The sequence below is a fragment of the Cervus elaphus genome, chromosome 25 (genome assembly GCF_910594005.1).
Source record: "Cervus elaphus chromosome 25, mCerEla1.1, whole genome shotgun sequence".
In the NCBI taxonomy this organism is placed as follows: Eukaryota; Metazoa; Chordata; class Mammalia; order Artiodactyla; family Cervidae; genus Cervus; species Cervus elaphus.
Genome location: NC_057839.1, coordinates 71559186 through 71582100, shown reverse-complemented (window position 1 = coordinate 71582100; position 22915 = coordinate 71559186). Strand labels below are relative to the sequence as shown.

General features: G+C 55.1%; 1 protein-coding gene across 2 annotated transcripts in view; it reads left to right on the top strand.

Annotated features, from left to right (window-relative positions):
* AHRR (aryl-hydrocarbon receptor repressor) overlaps positions 1-21927 on the top strand; it is an 83747-nt gene extending 61820 nt beyond the window's left edge. For both annotated transcript variants that reach the window (XM_043887902.1, XM_043887903.1), the window contains exons 6-11: positions 6975-7104; positions 7940-8076; positions 12701-12900; positions 17567-17628; positions 17830-17971; positions 18334-21927. In XM_043887902.1, coding sequence (XP_043743837.1) covers positions 6975-7104; positions 7940-8076; positions 12701-12900; positions 17567-17628; positions 17830-17971; positions 18334-19300 — 1638 coding nt within the window. In that variant the 3' untranslated portion in view covers positions 19301-21927. The remainder of the gene's footprint in view (positions 1-6974; positions 7105-7939; positions 8077-12700; positions 12901-17566; positions 17629-17829; positions 17972-18333) is intronic.
* The last annotated feature ends 988 nt before the right edge of the window (positions 21928-22915 follow it).

The window sequence follows — 22915 nt, the reverse complement described above, 5'->3', positions numbered from 1 at the left end:
AAACATTTCTAAAATCAAACTTTTTCTTTTTTTAAATCACTGAGCTTTTGTCAGGTGAGATTTTGCACACCCGGCTTTGTCTGGGGCTCAGGGTCACGGCGAGAGGCATGACGGTGTCTTGGGTGTCTCTAGTCTCAAAGCAGCGACTTGTGCCGCCTGCAGCCCGACCTCTACGCTCCGCGATGCGAGAGGCTGGTCAGGACCAGGGCAGGGACCTGTCCTGAGCTGCACTTTGGTGTCTCAAACCCCAGGTGCAAGGTACAGTCAGGACGCAGTGTGCTCCAGAATCGCTGTTGCTGGTGTGCAGATAGCTCGCCCGGAATGTTGCCCTGGGTCAGCACAGCCTGGACGGTTCCAGACCTCAGGGCAGAGCGGGATGGAGTCCATCCAACCATGGGTCCAAGGAGGCGGCTCAGTGAGAAGCCCCAGGAAAGGAAGTGGGACCTGGCTTGGCCTCTCGGAGGGAAAAGTCTCAGGAGCAATCCCAGCCCAGAGTCACATGCTGCTGGTGAAACCTCCTGGTTCTGCAGCTTGGACGGCTGGGGTCTGAGGACAAGCTGGGCACAAGTGTGGCCACTTCCCCCCGCCAAAACAGCTGCCCCCCCCCCCCCCCCCCCCCCCCCCCCCCCCCCCCCCCCCCCCCCCCCCCCAGCCCTCTGCAGGGAGCTCACAGCACAGGGTTATAAACTCCAGGAAGCCACCAAATGCCAGTCCTGGCACCTTCCCTGAGGAATTCAAGATAAAAACAGGTCGATTTGAGAGAGAACAAGACAGAACCTGGAAAAACCCAGAATATAGTGTGTCTACGCTCAGGGCCTCATCCGGGGGCAGAGGGTGCAGCGATTGGAAAACTTGACTGTAGAGAATGACTGGGAGTTTAAAAACACAAGGTGAGCTGAGCCAGAGAGAGGTGCAGGCACAGCAGGTGGAGGGCAGCGGGGCTCAGTCGGGCCAAGAGCACATTTGAGACCCCCTCGCTGGCAACGCCACGGTGGCCCTTGGGAGGTGGACAGTCCACCAAGGGGCCCGCCCGCTGGCGTGCTTGCCTGGAGGCTTGGAGACCACCCCGCGGAGCCCGGCACCTCTGCGGGCCAGGCGAAACATTCGCAGCACCCGGGTCAGAGCCCAGAGAAGAAGGAGATGGGGCGCCAGACGTGCAGTTAATACCGAAAATATTCCCGAGGGGCCAGAAGCCACGGCCGGCCGGCCGGGCGTTGGGGGAGAAGCCTGGAGGTCGGGAGGCCTGAGGGCACCCGGCTCCGCCCCTTAAACGCCGGCCTCCCCAGCGAACTGCAGGACGGGCCTCCAGGCGCTTGCTCCGCGCCTCTCCACCTGCCCGCGTCCTGCGCAGCCTCCTTCCGCAGTCGCTCCGCGGGGGCCGCGCCGGCCTCTCTGGAGCAGCGCCCCTCTCCAAGGCCCGCCGGGGAGGAGCGAGGCAGTGGGCGCGACGATTCGAGCCCCAGGTAATGAAGCCTTCCTCGCGCCCCTGGGCGTCGTGTGCAGCACCCGTATCTAGAAAAATGTGGTCGCGTGTGCCCGCTGAGAATATTTGTTTTTTTGTCCCAATCGCTGTCGCCTGAGTTGCTCTGTAAATTCTCCGGATACCCACATCACCTGCCTTTGGCTATGTAATTTGAAGGTCCCACCCCCGGGTTTGGGAAATGCAGGTGCCCTGTAGAGACCTGATTCCAGGTCTGAACTTGCTAATTGGAGCTTTTGTTTTCTTGGAACTTGGTTATTTCCTCTGAAGTGTTAGAAGTTAAAAAAAAATAGTTTTGCCTTTTATTATAAGGAAATTGTTTCCAAATGCCATTAAGTCAGGCGGTGCCTCTAGTTTATGTAAAACGTTTCATGAACATATTAGACCAGCCCTGTGCTATTATTGTCAGCTTCTTGGGCAAAATGCTTTACAAAAAGTCAGGAACCAGCCGTTTCCTGTGGCAACCTGAGTGCATCGGTTCAGTATCTCCCGTTTCAGTGCTCTTTGAGATGAACAAATAGGCTTTAGATGTATATTTTAGTTGCCCTCGCCTTTGCTGCTACAAGACGTTGTCCATTCTCTCCGAGGTCAGCAGTGGGGGCGTCCCGTCCCCAGGTGAATCAGGCCGGATGTGAGGGCCTGTGGCAGGAAGCAGTTAAGGACCCTCGGGCATGGAGAGCGGATATACGTGCTCTCTGCGCAAAAGGCAAAGATGGTCACTAATGGAATGAGCTGTTTATGAAAACGGCTGTGCTTTTATCCTCAACTCTGCGGAGGGTGGTTCAGAGCCAAGATGGAGACGATCTGACCTGACCAGAGTGGGCTTGTTCTGTGCTTTGTGAACAGCCGACACGCCACTCTCCCCCGCTTCTCACTCCCCCACGATTTATTCTTCTTGACCTCGTTTGTAGGGATCAAACCCTAGACATTAGGAAAGACGAAGGGAGGCCAGGCTAACCGCCACGACCTCGGTATTCTTATCCCAGAAAGCGTCGACATTTAAGTGTGTGTGTGTTAGTCGTTCATTTGTGTCCAACTCTTTGTGACTGACTCCACGCACAGTAACGCACCAGGCTTCTCTGTCTAACAGCTTCAGAGTCGCCCGATCTGCCATGCTACCTCCAGCTCTGCTTGTCCTTCTCCAAAGGGATCTCCTCCTGTGTCGGTTAAGCCGCAGACCCACCCCTTGCATCCCTTTCGTGGATTATCTGAGGTGTGTGGAGACAGCAAATGGGGCAGCAGGGTGCCCCTGGGGTTCTGCTGAAACTCACCAGGGAATACGTGGATCACAGTGCCTATTTATTAGGTTACAGTGAGAAATATCCAGCTCTCAGACCTCAGCAGTTTTTTTCCTTTAATCAAAACCATGGAGGGGAAAATGTCATCCATCAAAGAAGGATGGAAAAACACCAAATTCCTAGTAATGAGTCAAGCAAATTATACGTAGTACTTCCACTCAGAAAATATAAAGCATTACTTAAAGAAATTAAAGATCCAGAGCACCGAAGAACTGTGATGCTGGAGAAGACTCTTTTTTTCTTTCTTTTTTTTCTTTTCTTTTTTTTTTTGAGAAGACTCTTGAGAGTCCCTTGGATAGCAAGGAGATCCAACCAGTCATTCCTAAAGGAAATTAGTCCCAAATATTCATTGGAAGGACTGATGCTGAAGCTGAAGCTCCAATACTTTGGCCACCAGATGCAAAAAGCTGACTCATTGTAAAAGACCCTGATGCTGGGAAAGATTGAGGCAGGACAAGAAGGGGAGAACAGAGGAGGAGATGGTTGAATGGCATCACCGACTCAATGGACATGAGTTTAAGCAAGTTCCAGGAGACAGTGATGGACAGGGAGGCCTGGTGAGTTGCAGTCCAACTTGCAAAGAGTCAGACATGACTTAGCAACTGAACAACAAGAAAATGGAAAGATATGCTGTGAACTGGAGGACTTAATATTATTATCATAAAGGTGACAGATCAAGTTATAGAATAACTGGAAAAAAAGAATAACTGGCGTCCCTGGTGGCTCAGTGGAAAAGAATCCACCTGCCAATGCAGGAGACACAGGTTCAATCCCTTGGTCAGGAAGATCCCTGAAGAAGGAACTGGCAACCCAGTCCAGTACTCTTCCTTGAGGAATCCCATGGACAGAGAAACCTGGTGGGCTACAGTCCATAGTGTCTCTAAGAGTTGGACCCAACTTAGCGACTAAACAACAACAACAAAGAACAAAAACTGTGTTGCTTTTCTGGGAGGAAACTGGACAAGCTAATTGGAGATGCAGAGATCTGAGCGAATCCAGCACCATGGGGAAGGGCATTGATGATCTCTGGGACATACAGTCCCAGGCACAACACTTCATGGCCAGCTCAGTGGCTGAGACCAGTGGGGTCGGTGCAAAGAGGACACATGGCCTCATGAGACGGGAGGGTCACAGCAGATTTGGGTTCACAATGAAACCGATGTTGCCAGGAGGTGGGCAGGTGCTGGTCTTGTCAGTAAATGGTGCTTCATGCACTGAATCCTCTTGAAAAAGTGAATCTTGACACCTACCTCACACCACGCAGAGTCAATGGTAGATGGTGGAAGTTTCTAGAAGTTAACAGGGCAGAGTCAGGAGGTATCTGAGGAACAAGCACACAGAGAGGACAGAAACCCTAAAGCCCTGACCATGAGGAGAGACTGATGGATCCAGCTGCGTCAGACCCATGAGGAGGGCGGCAGGCCCAGCAGTGGGGAAGATGTCTGCCAAGGAGTCCACCCCAGACAGGACTGCCGTCCGGGAGGGCGGAGGAGGTGACGGGGCAGCCAGGCGGCCCCGTGGAGAGTCGAGAGAAGGACAGCAGCAGGCGGCGCATCGCACACGTTCATCTGAAAACCAGTGAATCTGTGGGTAGGCGCTCCCTTCATTAGTCCTCGTGACGCGCTGATTAAACGTGGAACAGACACCGTTACACGTGGCTCACAAAGAAGGCGGGGCGCCTGGGCTCGCACACGGCCGGGGGAGAGTGCTCGCACGCTCACTCTGGCGGCTGGCGTGGTGCTCCGCTGGGGCTGAGGCCCTCCACCCCGTGGCCCACATCCCAGTCCGGGGTGCGGGCCCAGCAGAACCGCCCTGGAAGACACCGCAGCCGCGCCGGTGAGAGGCCCGGATGCAGGGAGGGACGGTGTGTCCCGGATGCAGCGGCGGTGTGTCTCACGGCAGAGAGCCACAGCGCGGAGGGGCTGGACCTCTGCTTCAGGCGCCAGGGTCCGCGTCACCACCGAGGTGGGGACATGGAGGAAACGGGGCTCCACCTGAGAACAGAACCAGCCCGGGGTGCGGGGGCTGCACCCGGGTCGCCTCCGCGGAGTGCGGGGCGAAGGGTTCTGAGTCCTGACTGGGTGGGGAAGATGTGTGACTATGACGTGGGCACGTTTCACACTCTGTGTTACTCCTGCATCACAAAATTGCATGAGGAAAGCTTCATTATGGGACATGCCCTTGTGACGCGAGAGCCTCCAGGTGAGGGGGAGCCTCCAGGTGAGGGGGGCCTCCAGGTGAGGGGGGCCTCCAGGCGGCACCATCTCTCCTCGGGCTATTTCTATAACTGTGGTCCCTGAATGTCAAACAGGTAACCGCAGGAAGGTAGAAAATGAGTGTGATTATAACTCGAAGGCTAAACTCTAATCATGTATGCACATTGTCTCCCACAGTCTCAGACACAGTTTTCACAGAAAGAAGCAGACGCTGAGGTCAGAAGTGTTGTAGTCCTTGGTCAGTGTTGTCCGGGCTCTGGCCTGAATGAGGACCACTCATAGTGGACAGGGACACACCAGACCTTCCCTCCTGCTGACACCTGCAGCACCTTCTGATTCTCATGCACCTGGAGGCCCCCCTCACTTGGCAGCTCCCACCTCACCTGGCAGTTCCCCCCTCAATTGGAGACCCCCCCCTTACCTGGAGGCCCCCCTCACATGGAGGCTCCTCTCACCTGGAGGCTCCTCCTCACTTGGTAGCTCCCCCCTCACCTGGAGGCCCCCCTCACCTGGAGGCTGTCCTCACCTTGAGGCCCCCCCTCACATGGAGGCATCCCCTCACCTGGAGGCCCCCCCTCACTTGGTAGCTCCCCCCTCACCTGGAGGCTCTCCCTCACCTGGAGGCCCCCCTCACCTGGAGGCTCGCCCCTCCCCTGGAGGCTCTCCTCACTTTGAGGCCCCCCTCACCTGGAGGCCCCCCTCACCTGGAGGCCCCTCACCTGGAGGCCCCCCTCACCTGGAGGCCCCCCTCACATGGAGGCACCCCCTCACCTGGAGGCTCCCCCTCACTTGGCAGCTCCCCCCTCACTTGGAGGCTCCCCCCTCACTTGGCAGCTCCCCCCTCACCCGGAGGCTCCCCCCTCACCTGGAGGCCCCTCTAACCTGGAGGCTCCCCCCTCACCTGGAGGCTCTCCTCACCTTGAGGCTCCCCCTCACCTGGAGGCTCCCCCCTCATCTTGAGCTCTCCCTCACCTGGAGGCACCCCCCTCACCTGGAGGCTCTCCTCACCTGGAGGCTCGCCTCACCTGGAGGCTTCTCTCACCTGGAGGCTCCCCCTCACTTGGCAGCTCCCCCCTCACCTGGAGGCTCTCCTCACCTTGAGGCCCCCCATCCACTCTGAGTGAGGCTGCCTATTACCCCCTGAGAAGGTGCCTCATCTGTGAAACCCTGATCCTTCAGGAACTTCTCCTCTATCTAGTTTTTACAGTGATCCAGCTGAGAAACAACGGAAGCTCAGCAATGGGCCAGCTGAAGAGGCCAAGGGGCTTCTGTGGGACTGGGGCCCCAGGTGGGTAATGGGTGATGCCATTCGGTTCAGATGGGAAGACGTGCACCAGCCTCGTCATTTGTCGACACTCTGGATGTTTTCTCTGGCAATACCAACAATCAAGTCCGCTGAGGTCTGCCTTCATAGCCCAAGGCAGGGCCTTGGTGCCCCGGACTGCAGGTTCCCAGTGTGGACCTGGGGGGTGGGGTGGCCTCTGTGCTTAGATTGCAAGCAGGTGGGGGTACCCAGGACCAGAGAGAGGGTTGTGGGTCGGAGGGTCCCTGCAGCATCCTGCCAGGGCAGCGGTCAGGCCTGGAGATGCCAGCCTGGCCCCGTCTCACCGTAAAGGTATGCTTCCCTAATTAACTTTGTGATCCAAGTGTAACAAAGAGGCTGGAAGGCGACCAGACATAAGTGCACAGCTCGATGAGGTTGGAGTCAGCTTTGAACATTGGGAATCTTGATCCCAAAGGAAGTTTGGTCTCTGAGCCCCTGATTTGCCCCCGGAGGCACTGCCTGGCCTGGGGGGCACTTTGTGGGCTGGATGCCTGGTGTCCAGGCAGTGTTGGTTGCCTCTTGTGGGGAGGGACTTTCTCTTCACGGGTGTGACTTGCCTTTGACAGATGGATGAGACGTGTTTGTGGTCATTAACCCTGGAATACAGTGCAGACATTCCCTCGGGGTAAGACTAAAATGACTGTCTCGTGTTGCAGACGGATGTGATGCACCAGAATATTTATGACTACATCCACGTGGACGACCGCCAGGACTTCTGCCGGCAGCTGCACTGGGCCATGGACCCTCCCCAGGCAGGGTGTGGGCAGCCCCTGCTCTCGGAGACAGGTGGGTCCTGGGGGCCCTGGTCTGACGCAGACTCGGAGGTTCCTGAAACACGTGGACACCTCCGCAGCAGTTGCCCCTTTCCTCCTCCTCCCATTGAAGTGGCGTCAACACCCCTTCCTCCTCGGAGACCTCCTCCTGCACCCCCACCCTTCTCAGGCGGCTTCCCCAGGGGGCTCTCTGGCTCCCAGGGCCCCTGTGTCTCCTGCCACGTCCCTGTGCCCTGTACGGTGTGAAGCCCAGAAGCCAGGGACCCTGCCTCTAGTTTTGCAAACTCCTCCTCAGATGCACATCTTCTAGGAAACTCTCTCCACCCACCTGAGATTTACCTGAAACAGTCTCCCAAATGTTGCTGTCTGTTCAGGGACATTGCCCACTGTGGGCAAGCCCCCCAAGGTGTCCCAGATCTGCAGCCCCTGCCCAGTGAACATACCAGGCAGGCACCCAGGTCCCTGAGATGGCAGAGCAGATGAGAGCGCGGGGGTCAGAGCGAGTGGCCTCCCCTGGGGTGCGGTGCAGGGAGACGGGCTCCTGGGTCTACCACACGTTCCCCGTGGTGGTCAGGAATTCCAGGAGTTTCCAGCACGCCTTCACACGGCAGCGTGGGTCACCTTCTACAGGTAGAGAAGACACAGCCCCAGGTGCTGACCAGCTTTGTAAGCTCAGAACAAAAGCCCAAGCTGACGGACACTCACGAGGAGTGTGGGGGGTGCTCAGGGAGGGAGGCCGGTTTGGAGCAGGCCTGTGCATTACCTGCTGACAGCTGCTGTTGGTGCCACGAACTTGCTGACCAGGGTGTGTTTCTGCTTTCTCCCTGGTCCCCGCCGTCTGTGCCCAGGAGAGGATGCCGTCCTGGGGAGGCTGCTGCGGGCCCAGGAGGGGGGCGTGGACCTGCCCACCGAGTACTCGGCCTTCCTGACGCGCTGCTTCATCTGCCGCGTGCGCTGCCTGCTGGACAGCACCTCGGGCTTCCTGGTGAGAGAGGGTGGGGACGGCACCTGGGGGCTCCTGGTGAGAGAGAGGGTGGGGACAGCACCTCGGGCTTCCTGGTGAGAGAGAGGGTGCAGGACAGCACCTGGGCTTCCTGGTGAGAGAGAGGGTGGGGACAGCACCTGGGCCTCCTGGTGAGAGAGAGGGTGCAGGACGGCACCTGGGCCTCCTGGTGAGAGAGAGGGTGGGGACGGCACCTCGGGCCTCCTGGTGAGAGACTGTGGGGACGGCACCTGGGGGCTCCTGGTGAGAGAGAGGGTGGGGACGGCACCTGTGCCTCCTGGTGAGAGAGGGTGGGGACGGCACCTGGGCCTCCTGGTGAGAGAGATGGTGCAGGACGGCACCTGGGGGCTCCTGGTGAGAGAGAGGGTGCAGGATGGACCTGGGGGCTCCTGGTGAGAGAGAGGGTGCAGGATGGCACCTCGGGCCTCCTGGTGAGAGAGAGGGTAGGGACGGCACCTGGGGGCTCCTGGTGAGAGAGAGGGTGCAGGATGGCACCTGGGGGCTCCTGGTGAGAGAGAGGGTGTGCAGGATGGCACCTCGGGCTTCCTGGTGAGAGAGAGGGTGGGGACGGCACCTGGGCCTCCTGGTGAGTGAGTGGGTGCAGGGCCGGTGCTGTGTGAGTCCAGGCCTGGGCCTGGCACGGGGCTCCAAGGTCCATGGGAGCAGTTGACGAAACAAGGAGTGGGGTGTGGGCGCCTCGGGGGAGCCTGGCCTTGATGGGGCAGGTCTGAGTCACGGGAGGTTAATGAGAATGAAGTGGGGCATCTGCAGGGGTGACACCCCCCACCCCTGCTCATCCTTTATTCAGGTGATCGGTTGGTTGTCCAGAAGGCCTTTTGTTTTGATCATACTTGGTTTTCAGTTTTGTGGAAAACTAAGATGGTTTTCGCTCCACATGGATGCAGATAGATTTTACCTAACACGGAGGCAGAGGTTTAAACCTAGGTTGAAGTGAAGCCCTGCCTGAGGCACAGAGTGTAGGAAACGAGCAGAAGGACTCAGTGTGGAGGGTCTCGGCGTTTTACCGCAAGGCTGGTGTCTGCACGTGCAGGGAAGGGCTCTGCAGTGGGGACTGAGGCCCCAAGCACGGGGGGTGGACAGCTCGGGTCCCGGGCTCACCCCAGCCCCCCTGCCTGCGTTCAGCCTCCTCATACCCAGCGGGCGGGGCTGCCCCCGAGCGCCCTTGCTAAAACCTCAGGACATGCAGTTGATGTTGGATTTTTAGCTCAAAGTCAGCCACAGTGGGAATGTTCACACCAAAGACACTGCCCGGTGCCGCAGACCAGGGCTTTTCCCCCAGGACTGGAGGTAAGGTGCCCAGCGCAGCCGGGCCTGCGCCACACCAAGCTCGTGGCCAGCACACCTAGAGGCTTTCAGGCATTTGTGCACCCCATAAATTCATGCACAGATAGGGAGATGGAAAGACGGATGGGTGGATGGAGGGAGGGACAGATGGAGGGATGGAGGGAGACACTGACTGACAAGTGGCAAGGAGAGTGTGCAGTGCTATTCGCCCACCCAGGGCAGGACACCCTGGAGTCATGTGAACTTACTCAATTATAGATCAGCGTTCCATCAGAGAGAGAGCTTTCATTTTCTTTATCACACATTCCAGAGTTACCATCTGGCTTTTTAACTCACACTGTATTCTCACATGCATCCAAGTCTATGCCCCAACCACTAATGCTGGAAAAGCTAAAGTTGAATGGTTCTATGATGACCTACAAGGCCCTCTAGAACTAACACCAAAAAAAGATGTCCTTTTCATCATAGGGGACTGGAATGCAAAAATAGAAAGTCAAGCGATACCTGGAGTAATAGGCAAGTTTAGCCTTGGAGTATAAAATGAAGCAGGACAAAGGCTAACAGAGTTTCACCAAGAGAATGCACTGGTCATAGCAAACATCTCCTTCCAACAACACAAGAAATGACTCTACACATGGACATCACCAGATGGTCAATACCGAAATCAGATTGATTATATTCTTTGCAGCCAAAGATGGAGAAGCTCCATACAGTCAGCAAAAACAAGACCGGGAGCTGACTGTGGCTTAGATCATGAATTCCTTCTTGCCAAATTCAGACTTAAATTGAAGAAAGTAGGGAAACCACTAGACCATTCATGTATGACTTAAATCAAATCCCTTATAATTATACAGTGGAAGTGACAAATAGATTACAGGGATTAGATCTGATAGGCAGAGTGCCTGAAGAACTATGGGCGTAGGTTCATGACATTGTACAGGAAGCAGTGATCAAGCCCATCCCCAAAAAAAGAAATGCAAAAAGGCAAAATGGTTATCTGAGGAGGCCTTACAAATAGCTGAGAAAAAAAAGAGAAGCAAAACGCAAAGGAGAAAATGAAAGATATACCCATCTGAATGCAGAGTTCCAAAGAATAGCAAGGAGAGATAAGAAAGCCTTCCTCTGTTCAATGTAAAGAAATAGAGGAAAACAATAAAATGGGAAAGACTAGAGATCTCTTCAAGAAAATCAGAGATACCAAGGGAACATTTCATGCAGAGATGGGCACAATAAGGGACAGAAACGATATGGACCTAACAGAAGCAGAAGATATTAAGAAGAGGTGGCAAAAATATGCAGAAGAACTGTACAAAAAAGAACTTCATGGCCAAGATAACCACAATGGTGTGATCACTCACCTAGAGCCAGACATCCTGGAATGTGAAGTCAAGTGGGCCTTAAGAAGCATCACTACAAACAAAGCTCATGGAGGTGATGGAATTCCAGTTGAGCTATTTCAAATCCTAAAAGATGATACTGTGAAAGTGCTGCACTCAATATGCCAGCAAATTTGGAAAACTAAGCAGTAGCCACAGGACTGGAAAAGGTGGGTTTTCATTCCAGTCCCTAAGAAAGGCAATGCCAAAGAATGTTCAAAGTACCACACAATTGCACTCATCTCACACGCTAGTAAAGCAATGCTCAAAATTCTCCAAGCCAGGCTTCAACAGTACGTGAACCGTGAACTTCCAGATGTTCAAGCTGGATTTAGAAAAGGCAGAGGAACCAGAGATCAAATTGCCCACATCCATTGGATCATCAAAAAAGCAAGAGAGTTTCAGAAAAGCATCTACTTCTGCTTTATTGACTATGCCAAAGCCTTTGACTTTGTGGATCACAACAAACTGTGGAAAATTCTTCAAGAGATGGGAATACCCGACCACCTCACCTGCCTCCTGAGAAATATGTAGGTCAACAAGCAACAGTTAGAACCAGACATGGAACAATGGACTGGTTCCAAATTGAGAAAGGGGTATGACAAGGATGTATACTGTCACCCTGCTTATTTAACTTATATGCAGAGTATGTCATGCAAAATGCTGGGCTGGATGAAGCACAAGCTGGAATCAAGATTTCTGGGAGAAATATCAGTAACCTCAGATATGCAGATGACACCACCCTTATGGCAGAAAGTGAAGAGAAACTGAAGAGCCTCTTGATGAAAGTGAAAGAGGAGAGTGAAAAAGCTGACTTAAAAGTCAACATTCAAAAAATGGAGATCATGGCATCTGGTCCCATCACTTCATGGTAAATAGATGGGGAAACAATGGAAACAGTGAGAGACTTTATTTTCTTAGGCTCCAAAATCACTGCAGATGGTGACTGCAGTCATGAAATTAAAATTAAAAGACACTTGCTCCTTGGAAGAAAAGCTATGACCAACCTAGACAGCATATTAAAAAGCAGAGACATTACTTTGCCAACAAAGGTCCATCTCGTCAAAGCTATGGTTTTTCCAGTAGTCATATATGGATGTGAGAGTTGGACTGTGAAGAAAGCTGAGGGCCAAAGAATTGATGTTTTTGAACTGTGGTGTTAGAGAAGACTCTTGAGAGTACCTTGGACTGCAAGGATATCAAACCAGTCCATCCTAAAGGTAATCAAGCCTGAATATTCATTGGAAGGACCGATGCTGAAGCTGAAGCTCCAATACTTTGGCCACCTGATGTGAAGAGCTGACTCATTGGAGAAAACCTTGATGTTGGGAAAGATTGAAGGCAGGAGGAGAAGGGGACGACAGAGAATGAGATGGTTTGATGGCATCACTGACTCGATGGACAGGAGTTTGAGCAAACTCCAGGAGATAGTGGACAGGGAAGCCTGGTGTGCTGCAGTCCATGGAATCATAGAGTCGGATACAACTGAGTGACTTAGCTGACTAGCTGAACTCATATGCTCTAGATCAGGAAAATCAAGTTGTCCCTGAGTTTTATTGCCATGAGTGGATGGCATTTTGGGAATGGAGGGTTATGGGGCCAGTCCTCAGAGATGGTTGGCTCCAGCACGTCCTCCCAGGGGCCTGCCTGGTGACTCCGGCCTGGTCCAGGGATATTCAGGCACCTGAACGAGGACTCACATGCCCACGAGTGTACACATGAGAACACGCTGGAAGTTTAGAGAAAGTTACAGGGAAACCCAAATGATTCAAAGGCAGTGGGGAGCGCCTGTCCCCAGGGGCCGGCGTGGAAGACGTATTGGTTTCCGTCCTTGGGAATGTGAGTTCCGAGGCCTTTGGCCGTTGACCAGTTAGCGGCTAATTTACCCTGTGACCAAGCCTTCGTTTCTGTCTTTGAAATATCAGACGATGCAGTTTCAAGGGCGACTGAAGTTCCTCTTCGGACAGAACAGGCGGGCGCCCTCGGGCGCGGCCCTGCCCCCGCGGCTGGCCCTGTTCTGCGTGGCGGCCCCCCTGGCCCTGCCCCCCGGCGTGGAGGTGAGGATGAAGACCGTGTACCTGAGGGCGAAGCACAGGGCGGACGTCCCGGCCTCGACCGACGCAAAGTGAGTAGAGGCCCCAGCAGCCAAACCCGTTCTCGTCACTGCTGGGTCACACGCGGTGTCTGCACACGTGCATTTTCTGTCTGTTCTCACTTCATTTCCAGCAGGGAGTATGATTTAAAAACAAAGCTGCTACATCATGTGAGAAGCAGCTATTAGAGAAAAGAAAGCCTGTCACTAGTATTTGTCAACCATGGCACCGAACACTTCTACCTCTTGTCATTCCCCAGCCCCCCACTCAGAGCCTCGGAGGCAGTGCCGGGGCCCCGGTCCCCACAGGGGTGGGGGCGAGGCTGCAGCCTCCGTTTGTCCCCTCCATCGACTCCAGGCTAACAGGGGCACATGCTGGGGACAGGGACTCCACAGGTGTCCTGGCCTTCCAGCTCAGAGAGTGAAGAATCTGTCTGCAATGCAGGAGACCTGGGCTCGATCCCTGGGTCAGGAAGATACCCTGGAGGAGGGCACGGCTACCCGCTCCAGTATTCTTGCCTGGAGAATCCCATGGACAGAGGAGCCTGGCGGGCTACAGTCCATCAGGTTGCAAAGAGTTGGACATGACTGAGCAACTAACACTTTCACTTTTAGAAAGTTAGTTTTCTAGGACATTCCCAACTATAGTCTCTGGAACGGTTAGATCTGTGTTGTGTGGGTCAGGCTCTGGGACAGGTTAAGATGCTGTATGCCTGTAAACTGTGTTTCCTGCTATGTGAGGAGGCCCTGGGGAGGGGGATGTGTCGGAGGTCTGTCCGTCTTCTTCCTCAGTACCCTCCGCTGTGCCCTGCCCAGGGACAGAATATCAGGAGACGCAAGACCCCAGCCCACTTCTCTGTCACTCCTCAGCATTCAGGTTCCCCCTTGGACCTCAGCTCCAGTTCACAGGACCAGGAAACCTCCTATTGCTGCCTGGGGTTCGTGGGGTGGCGGGGGACTGCTGCCTTCAGGCACAGGCACCTCATCACAGCTTCCAGGTCCCACAGGCCCGCATGCTAAGGCAGCAGTTTTCTGGAGCATTTAAAAATTAAATATGTATGCTTTTTTTTTAAGGTAGAAAATGTAAAATAGGAGGGAGGAAAAACAGGATACTCATGGGAAAAAACTGTAAAAATAACTGATGAAGCAACTAAAACATGAGGTGCGACAAAGCACAGAGGTTACACCCCCAACACACCTGGGCGCGTCTTGTGGGCCGGGAGCCCCGGGCATTGGCCGGCTGGATGGCCCTGCCCATACCCCAGACCCGAGCACTCTCTGCCTGCCTCTGTCTCTCAGAGTCCTCCGTGTGTTCACATTCTCTGGGCTAGCGACAGTGACTGAGCCCACACACTGCACTTTCAAATTCCCAGCCCTGTGATCAGACAGAGGGAAAATCCTCTCTCTATCACTTCCCCATAGCAAAGTAATGCTCAAAATCCTCCAAGCCAGGCTTCAACAGTATGTGAACCGAGAACTTCCAGATGTTCAAGCTGGATATAAAAAAAGCAGAGGAACCAGAAATCAAATTGCCAATATCTGTTGGATCATCGAAAAAGTAAGAAAGTTCCAGCAAAAAACATCTACTTCTGTTTTATTGAGTATGCTAAAGCCTTTGACCGTGTGGATCACAACAAACTGTGGAAAATTTTTCAGTAGTTGGGAATACCAGACCATCTGACCTGTCTTTTGAGAAATCTGCGTGCAGGTCAAGAAGCAACAGTTAGAACCAGATATGGAACAACAGACTGGTTCCAAATCAGGAAAGGAGTACGTCAAGGCTGTATATTGTCACCCTGCTTACTTAACATATATTCAGAGTACATCATGTGAAATGCCAGGCTGGATGAAGCACAAGCTGGAATGAGATTACCAGGAGAAATATCAATAACCTCAGATATGCAGATGACACCACCTTTATGGCAGAAAGTGAAGAAGAAGTAAAGAGCCTCTTGATGAAAGTGAAAAAGGAGAGTGAAAAAGCTGGCTTAAAGCTCAACATTCAGAAAACTAAGATCATGGCATCTGGTCCCTTCACTCCGTGGCAAATAGATGGGGAAACAATGGAAACAGTGAAAGTAAGTGGTTGCTCAGTTGTGTCCAACTCTCTGTGACCGCATGGACTATATAGTCCATGGAATTCTCCAGGCCAGAGTACTGGAGTGGGTAGCCTTTCCCTTTTCCAGGGGATCTTCCCAATCCAGGGATCAAACCCAGATCTTCCACTTTGCAAGTGGATTCTTTACCAGCTGAGCCACAACGGAAGCCCAAGAATACTAGAGTGGGTAGCCTGTCCCTCCTCCAGTGGATCTGCCTGACGCAGGAATCGAACCAGGGTCTTCTGCATTGCAGGCAGATTCTTTACCAACTGAGTTATCAGGGAAGTGAAACAGTGAGAAACTTTATTTTTTTGGACTCCAAAATCACTGCAGATGGTGACTGCAGCCGTGAAATTAAAAGATGCTTGCTTTTTGGAAGAAAAGCTATGGCCAACCTAGACAGCATATTAAAAAGCAGAGACATTACTTTGCTGACAACGATCTGCTAGTCAAAATTATGGTTTTTCCAGTAGTCATATATGGATGTGAGAGTTGGACTATGAAGAAAGCTGAGCGCCGAAGAATTGATGCTTTTGAACTGTGGTGTTGGAGAAGACTCTTGAGAGTCTCTTGGACAGCAAGGAGTTCAAACCAGTCCATCCTAAAGGAAATCAGTCCTGAGTGTTCATTGGAAGGACTGATGTTGAAGCTGAAACTCCAATACTTTGGCCACCTGATGTGAAGAGATGACTCATTTGAAAAGACCCTGATGCTGGTAAAGATTGAAGGCAGGAGGAGAAGGGGATGACAGAGGATGGTTGGATGGCATCACCGACTCAATGGACATAAGTTTGAGTAAGCTCCAGGAGTTGGTGATGGACAGGGAGGCCTGGCGTGCTGCAGTCCATTGAGTCGCAAAAAGTCAGACAGGACTGAGCGACTGAACTGAACTGACTGATCGCTTCTCCAAGAGCCGTGCTGTCCCCTGGCGGCCGCACGGGGAAGCACAGGTGGGCAAGCCTTCGCTTGCGGTGGGTGTGGACTCCCGGACCACATGCTGCTGCCTGGGCAGCGTGGACACCTGGATGTCCCTTGGAGGGCTGGCGAGGGTCTTCACGGTGAGGCTAGGACACTGTACAGAAGGGGACTGTGCAGCAAATACTGGAAATACATTGTAAACATCATTAAAACTCAGGGAGGTTATCACAGAGTGCCAGGCTGGGTGCCCTGTGTCAACACAGCAACTTCTCATCCGCTCTCCATTTGACACTGGATGGTGCATGTATGTGGACGCAGTCTTCTCCGTCGGTCTCCCCTCTCCCTCCCCCACTGTGTCCACAAGTCCATTCTCTGCATCTGCATCTCCATGCCTTCCCTGCAGATAGGGTCATCAATGGCTGATTTACGTTGTGTGGCAGAAGCCAGTATTGTAAAAATTTAAAAAACGAAAAATTTAAAAAATAAAGAAAAAAATTGGAAGAGAGGAAGAGCCCTTGAAAGTTTTGGGAAAGAAGGTTCTGTTGCCTTCTGGGTTTTCTGGAGCCCAATTCTGCCCTGAACTCAACTCCTTGCTGCAGCACCTCCTCCCGTCCGTTCCCCTCTGAGCTCAGAGGCTGTGAGGCATGAACCTGGGGAGTCTGAGGCCCAGGAGGCTGGCTCTGGATGGAGCATCGTGCTCGCTGGACCCAGTTCAGGTTCTTTACAATTCTTCCTGAAGGGGCCTTTGTGACACAGCCTCACTCCTGAATGTTCACAGGTCCTGTGTGTGAGCTGCATGCTCTCCACCTCTGTCCTGTCACTGCTGTGTCTCTGGGTCCATCCCTGTGTCTGTCCTGTCTCCGTCTCTCCTCTGTCTCCGTCTCTCCTCCGTCTCTCTCCTCCTCTGTCTCCTCCTGTGTCTCTGTCTGTCTCCTCCTCTGTCTCCGTCTCCTCCTGTGTCTCTGTCTCTCCTCTGTCTCCATCTCCTCCCCTGTCTCGGCCTCCATCTCTGTCTCTCCCATGTCTCTGTCTCTTCCTCTGTCTCTGTCTCAGCTCCTGCAGAGATGCCCATGAGATGGAGAGTCAGGGCCACTGTAGGGCAGGAAGCTCTGGCTGTGGGACCGGCTGGCCAGGGTTTGAATCCCACTCCTGCTGTCCGGGCAGCTTCAGGCAAGTTGCTTAACACTTAGAGCCTCGTCTTTTTCTTTTGACATATAAAGAAAATATGATCTGTGAGATAAGTTGCAAGTTGCCTTAGGATCTCTGACTGTAAGTTCTATGAGACACACGTGTGGGGGGGGGGGGGCAGTGGTTCAGTGGCACTAACTTAGTGCTCACAGTGACTTTGTAAACTACTGCAAGTAACTACCGCAGGTCACAGGGATCTGCGTCTTCATCCTGACCATCCAGAAGAGAGCAAACACGCTGAAACCCATTCTGGCAGCAGTGTATGTCTGTTTTCTGAAGCAAATTCATTAGTGCTTCACTGGCGTGAAAAGTGAGGTGAATTGGAATTTCCAGCAAATCTGTAACTGAGAGAAGATTATCCAATCTCTACAGACTTTCACACTGGGAGTTACTGTATCTTCTGCTCCTGGGTGGCAGCAACACCCGTTGTGTGTAATTTCTGCCCTCGACACACATTTAATCTGCTTGTTGCCTTGCGCTCTTGTCCTTTGCAGAGCAAAAGCTGCCTCAAGTCTCTGCGAATCAGAATTGCACGGAAAACCCAATTACTTAGCAGGTACTCATCACAGTTGTCTCTACCACCTTTTCAAACAGGTGAAATAACCATATCCCTGGAGGTGGGGTGGGGGCTCGATGCTGTCTGCAGCTTGGGGTGGGTGGGCGGAGCCGGTCTCACGGGCACTTTGTCACCTGTGCGGAGGATGAGTGTCCACCCGCTCCAGACACTGCTCAGCCTCGCTTTTCCAAATCCTGACAGGGAGAAGCAATGGAGAAAATGGCCTCTCCTTGTTCAGGACGCCAGAGGATGCCTGCCGCTGGGGCCGGGTCACAGGCCGGGGTCCCTGCCTGTGCCTCCGGGGCGGCCCTGACCTTGTCCTTGACCCCGAGGGCGCCGCAGGGTAAGTGACTGAGTCACAGCATCAGCGGCCCTTGCCCTCGGCAGCTGAGCCTCCCTGGGTGGGACGGGGGACACACAGAGGGCACCCACAGCTGCTCCTTGCCCTGGAGGTTGTCCTCACCGCGTGAGGACTGGTGGGGGACACTGACTCCCCAGCCTCTGTCCTCACCTTCGCTCAGAAGCCCTCTCCCCTCGCTCCCAACCCAGCCCCCCTGCCCCACCCCCCAGGTGCTGCGGGACTGTGGATGGGGCCCTTCGGGGAGGGAGGGGGCTGGCCCGGGGTCCTGAGGCTGCAGCCAGCACCTGCCCAATGCAGGGTCGCCCCCGCAACCTGTCCTGTCTGATGGGCGTCCCTTCCCGCAGGGCCGGGGAAGGAGAGGAGCTCGGGGGGGTCCCGCGGGACGCACCCCCATACAGCTGCTGCCTGGAGCCCCTGGGCCCTGTGAAGCATTTGGACTGGCCAGCTGGGAGGCACGGTCAGGATGGCGGCAGTGCCAAGCTGAAGCTGGAGCCGGGCAAGGCCAACCCGTTCCCCACCGCCCCGGCCCATGGCGCCTGCCTGCCCTACCTGGGCACGCAGGGCGCCGTGCACACCCTCCGGAGCTCACCCGGCTCTCACCCACCCAGGCCGCCCCCTGGGGCCTGTGCCGGCCGGACCAGCAGAGCCCTGCGGGACGGACACCAGGGTCCGGTGCCGCCCCCCACCCCTGGCCTCTTCCCCCACGGGGGCTTGGACAACAGGGTCCCTCGGCCGGCAATCCAGCGTCTCCCGGTGGGCGGCTACCCAGCTGAGGACAAGCTTCGAGGCCTTCTGATGCCCCCAGGAGCCCCAAGTCACCCCACGTCACTCGACGTGCCCATCAAGATGGAGACTGACTCGGGATCCGAGGACGCTGCGGACGGCTACTGCGTGTCCCCGACCCAGGTGTGGCTGGGGGCCGGCGACCTGGCCAAGAGACAGCTGGTCACCTTCCCGACTAGGATGCACCTGAAGACGGAGCCGGGCGCCAGGCACCCCCTGTACAGCGCGCCCACCGGGCCTGGCCTGCTGGGCGCCCCCCCCAGACCCAGCAGGGGGCTGGCCCCGCTGCACCCCGCGTCCTGTGCCTGTCTGGAGCCCCCGCCCCGCCTCTGTGTACGGGGCCACCAGCCCCCCAACCTGGGCTGCAACTGCCGGGCTCCCGGGCCGGCTCCCACGGTCAAGCTCGAGCCCCTGGACTCTCCCTTGTGGGCGGCTCATGGCCAGGGTGGGCCTCCTGGGCTATTCTGCAAGAGTGCACCGGCCGTGGGGATGCCCCCCAGGGACGCGCAGTGCGCCTTCCTGCCCTAGAGCTGCTGGTCCTGGAGCCGGCCGGGCCCCGCGGACAGTGCTCCGGCCCGAGCCTTCCCCGAGGGAAGCACGTGCAGTAGCAAGTTCACTGAAGGTCTTAAGTGCAGGGTGGTCATCAGTCTGCTCAAGGATGGCAGGGTTCTCCTCTGAGGAGCACGGCTCCCCACCCCCACCCCAGGTCATCTCCCCGGCGCCTCGAAGGGAGCAGACCTCGGGGAACAGCCACACCCTGGTGGCCCACTGCCAAGACAGCTAATTGGGAGAAACGCTCACTGAATGGCAGGTGGCCACATGCTCGTGCCTGGGAGGAATCTAGAAGTTCAGCCAGAAGAGGCTGATGGCACCGGGCCGCCCTCCACTCCAACATGCAGTGTGTGCTTGAAACGCTGGCCTAGGCCGAGGCCAGCCCGGAGGGAGGATTGGCCAGATCTTGTGTGGTTCTTCTGCAGTCTCTCTGGTGTTTCAGCGGTCTTCAAAGGGGGTCCGTGCTTATCTGCCCCCGCTGCACCACGTAGCCTGGAATGCACAGGGTCTGGATTGGAGTCCAGAAACACAGCACGAGGGGAAGGAAGGAGTTGGTCCAGGTGTCAGGCTGTCTTGCTGACTGCAGGTCTTCAGATGGCTCTGATCGTCATCCCAGAAGGAATTAGTCGAGACGAGACAGACAGGCAGCATTTTATAAAAAGGAAAAAATCGTGGGGACATCCCCCGTGGTCCTGCAGTTAAATGCCTGCAGGGGGTGTGGGTTCGATCCCTGGTCAGGGAATTAAGATTCCACATGCCGCAGGATGTGGCCAGAAAAAAAGAAAAAAATTTTGAAGGGAACACATTCTGAACGTAGGAAATTTAGGTGCAAAAGAAGAAATCAGAAAGCGAAGGCCACCCGCAGTCACCATGGATAGCTCATGGTTAAGGGCAAAGTTCACCACACCTTCCGGGCGACCCCATCCCACAGGTGCAGTCCCCGCAGGATGTGACTCCAGAGCCACCACGGGGCAGGAGAAAGCGGGTTGGAGGCCCCTCCTCCTTGCGGCACGAGCATCTGTCCTCGGTCACCCCCTGCCCCGAGTCTCAGGACCTGCAGGAGCCCCAGCGGGGACTTGCAGTCCCACCGTGTTCAGCAAGGGGTCTTCCTGTCATCTGTTGGCTTTGGGGTTCAGTTCCTGAGTTGGTGAAGCCATCTGCATTCACCTTGTCAACTCAGGACTGGGCGGCAGGACTGGGCCCGTCGGACTGAGGCACGCCTGGGGGCGCCCGTACCCCTCGGCGCTCTTCTTCTTGGAAGGGCTTCCCCAGGGGTGTGGTGGGGCGGAAGGTCTCTTCCCAGAGTGACAGAAGTTACCAGTCAGAGCCCGGGTCAGGTGTGGTCAATTCATGGCCTCGTGGGATCCCCAGGGCCTGCCCAGCAGCCTTCTCTTCCCTGCCCACCCCCCAGGGGGCCCTTGCAGAAAGTGACGTTGGTGCTGTGCTGCCCCCCACCCTTGCCAGAGTCTCCCCCTCCCCTGTTGTGATGGCAGCACAGCCACCTGTCAGGACCACCTGCTTCCCACCCCCCGCCCCCCTGCTGCTAGCTCAGCACCCCTCTCTGCTTGGTTCTCATGCTGAGCCCAGCCCACCGTGTAGATTTCATCCCTAAGACACAGGGTGGAATTTCAGAAACTTCCTCCTTCCTTTCTATTCATGCCAAGTGCCCAGCTCCTCATGGAAGCACTGTGCCATCTCTCAGAAGTGACTGTCAGCCTCTCTGGAGCTCCCTCTGCGAAGGGAGGGTCCTCAAACGCACCCTCCGCACAGGGGTACCCCTTCCTGTCTCGGCGTGGTAGCTGGCAGTCTGCATGTGTGAAACCCTGGACCAGAAAGATGGAGTGGAGAGGCGTCGTTGCATGTTTGCACACTGTAGCCGGAACCCAGCGAAGGATAGCTACGGCTCGAGGAGGTGCAGCAGTCTGCCCTCAAGGCCACGGTACCCGAGCGTTCAGAGGCATCCACTCCCCTGGACTACGCGCACCAAGTTGGTCCCAGCAGGCGTGTGGCGAGTCACACTTTGTTGATGCAGAATTCAGCACCTGGACATCAGCGCTTGCTTCATGCTCGAGACGCTGTCATGCTGGAGGCCCAGGTCCTGACGTGCTGGGACAGCGGCAACAGAACCTGCCTCAGTCAGCACTTTGTCGTTTTATAGCCCTCCCCCCTGAGAAACTGTGTGCAGAAAGTGATGATGGAATGTGGAATGTCAGATGTGGCCACTTCTGTAGATGTGGCCATTCCTGCTTTAAAATGTCACGAACAGTACTGATTTCAGGCCTGTATTTTCTATTGCTGGTAGCTTTTGCCTATATAGCTGAAAAATATTAAAATCAAAGATGATGTAAGAATGGGATGGAAGGGAGGAGATAAACACAACTTATATTTTATATTTTTGTAGTTTCTATTGGATGAAAAAAGTTTTTAATATCTAGACAGACTTGTTGAATTGTTAAAAATAGGTACACTATAATACAACTTTTGTACTTTTGTATATTTCCTCAGTGCCTTTAGAAAGAGCTTCCAAATACATTTCTGATACTGTGGTTTGTATTAAATTTATGATATTGTTGTAAAATAAATCATATATTGTATGTGTTTACTGTAAATGGAAACATCTTCTTGATTCTCCAAATGAAACATTTTGTTTCCTTTAAAGTGTGTGTAGGCTAATTTACATTCTAAGGCTGTCCTTTGCCACCAGACTCGGGGGCCGCTATAAGAGCAAGAGTGGACTTGGGGCCGCAGGAGGAGCCCCCCTCCCTTTCCTGCCAGACCCTCCTGCCCAGCAGTGAGGGTTGGGGGACACCCCGGACTCAAACTGTGCTATGAGGAGCAGATGCTTGGCCCAATGTCACATATGTCTTGTAGGGTCAGCCCCACCCTGCCCAGGACCCGGGGACAAGTGCGTGGCAAGGGCCAGGAGGTCATCTGGGCCCAGGCAGAGACTACCCCCCCCAGGGTCAAGGGAGGTCATCCGGGCCCAGGCAGAGACCTGCCCCCCATTGTCAAGGGCGTCGTGTTTTCATTTCCTTCATTTGATCGCAGAGCACCTCCAAACCGCACAAGCGCCCAGCACCCCGTACGGCACTAGGATCTGCCCCGGTGCCAGTCCAGCCCGGCCCAGCCCCCTTCCTGCATCCTACAGGCCATCACCTCGGCCCTGCTCCATGGCTCCGTGTCCCTCCTGGGGAGACCAGGCCAGCCTGCCCCCGCCTGCAGGGTCCCAGCCAGCCGCTCCCCGGCCCTGGGGGCCAGCGGCCCAGCCTGCCATCCCCACACCCGCCTCCTCTCCCTGTGTTCTTCAGTCTCATCATGGGGAGACCTGGAGGCAGGCGTCACCCCACCGCATGACTCTCCCACCACCCAGACTGCCGCCAGCGGACGTGTGGGTTGACTCCAGACTTCCGCTTGCCCAGTGGCCGCCCCTCTCCCTCTGTGCTTCCGGGGGACTGAGGATGCCCCCCGAGGTGCTGACGGCACTCCCCTCACCAGGCGCTGCCCAGGCGTCCCCCACGGCACCCGAGGGACCCTGCACAGCCTCCGCACAGCCCATTGCAGGCTGTAGAATGAAGACGCCAGAGGCTGGAT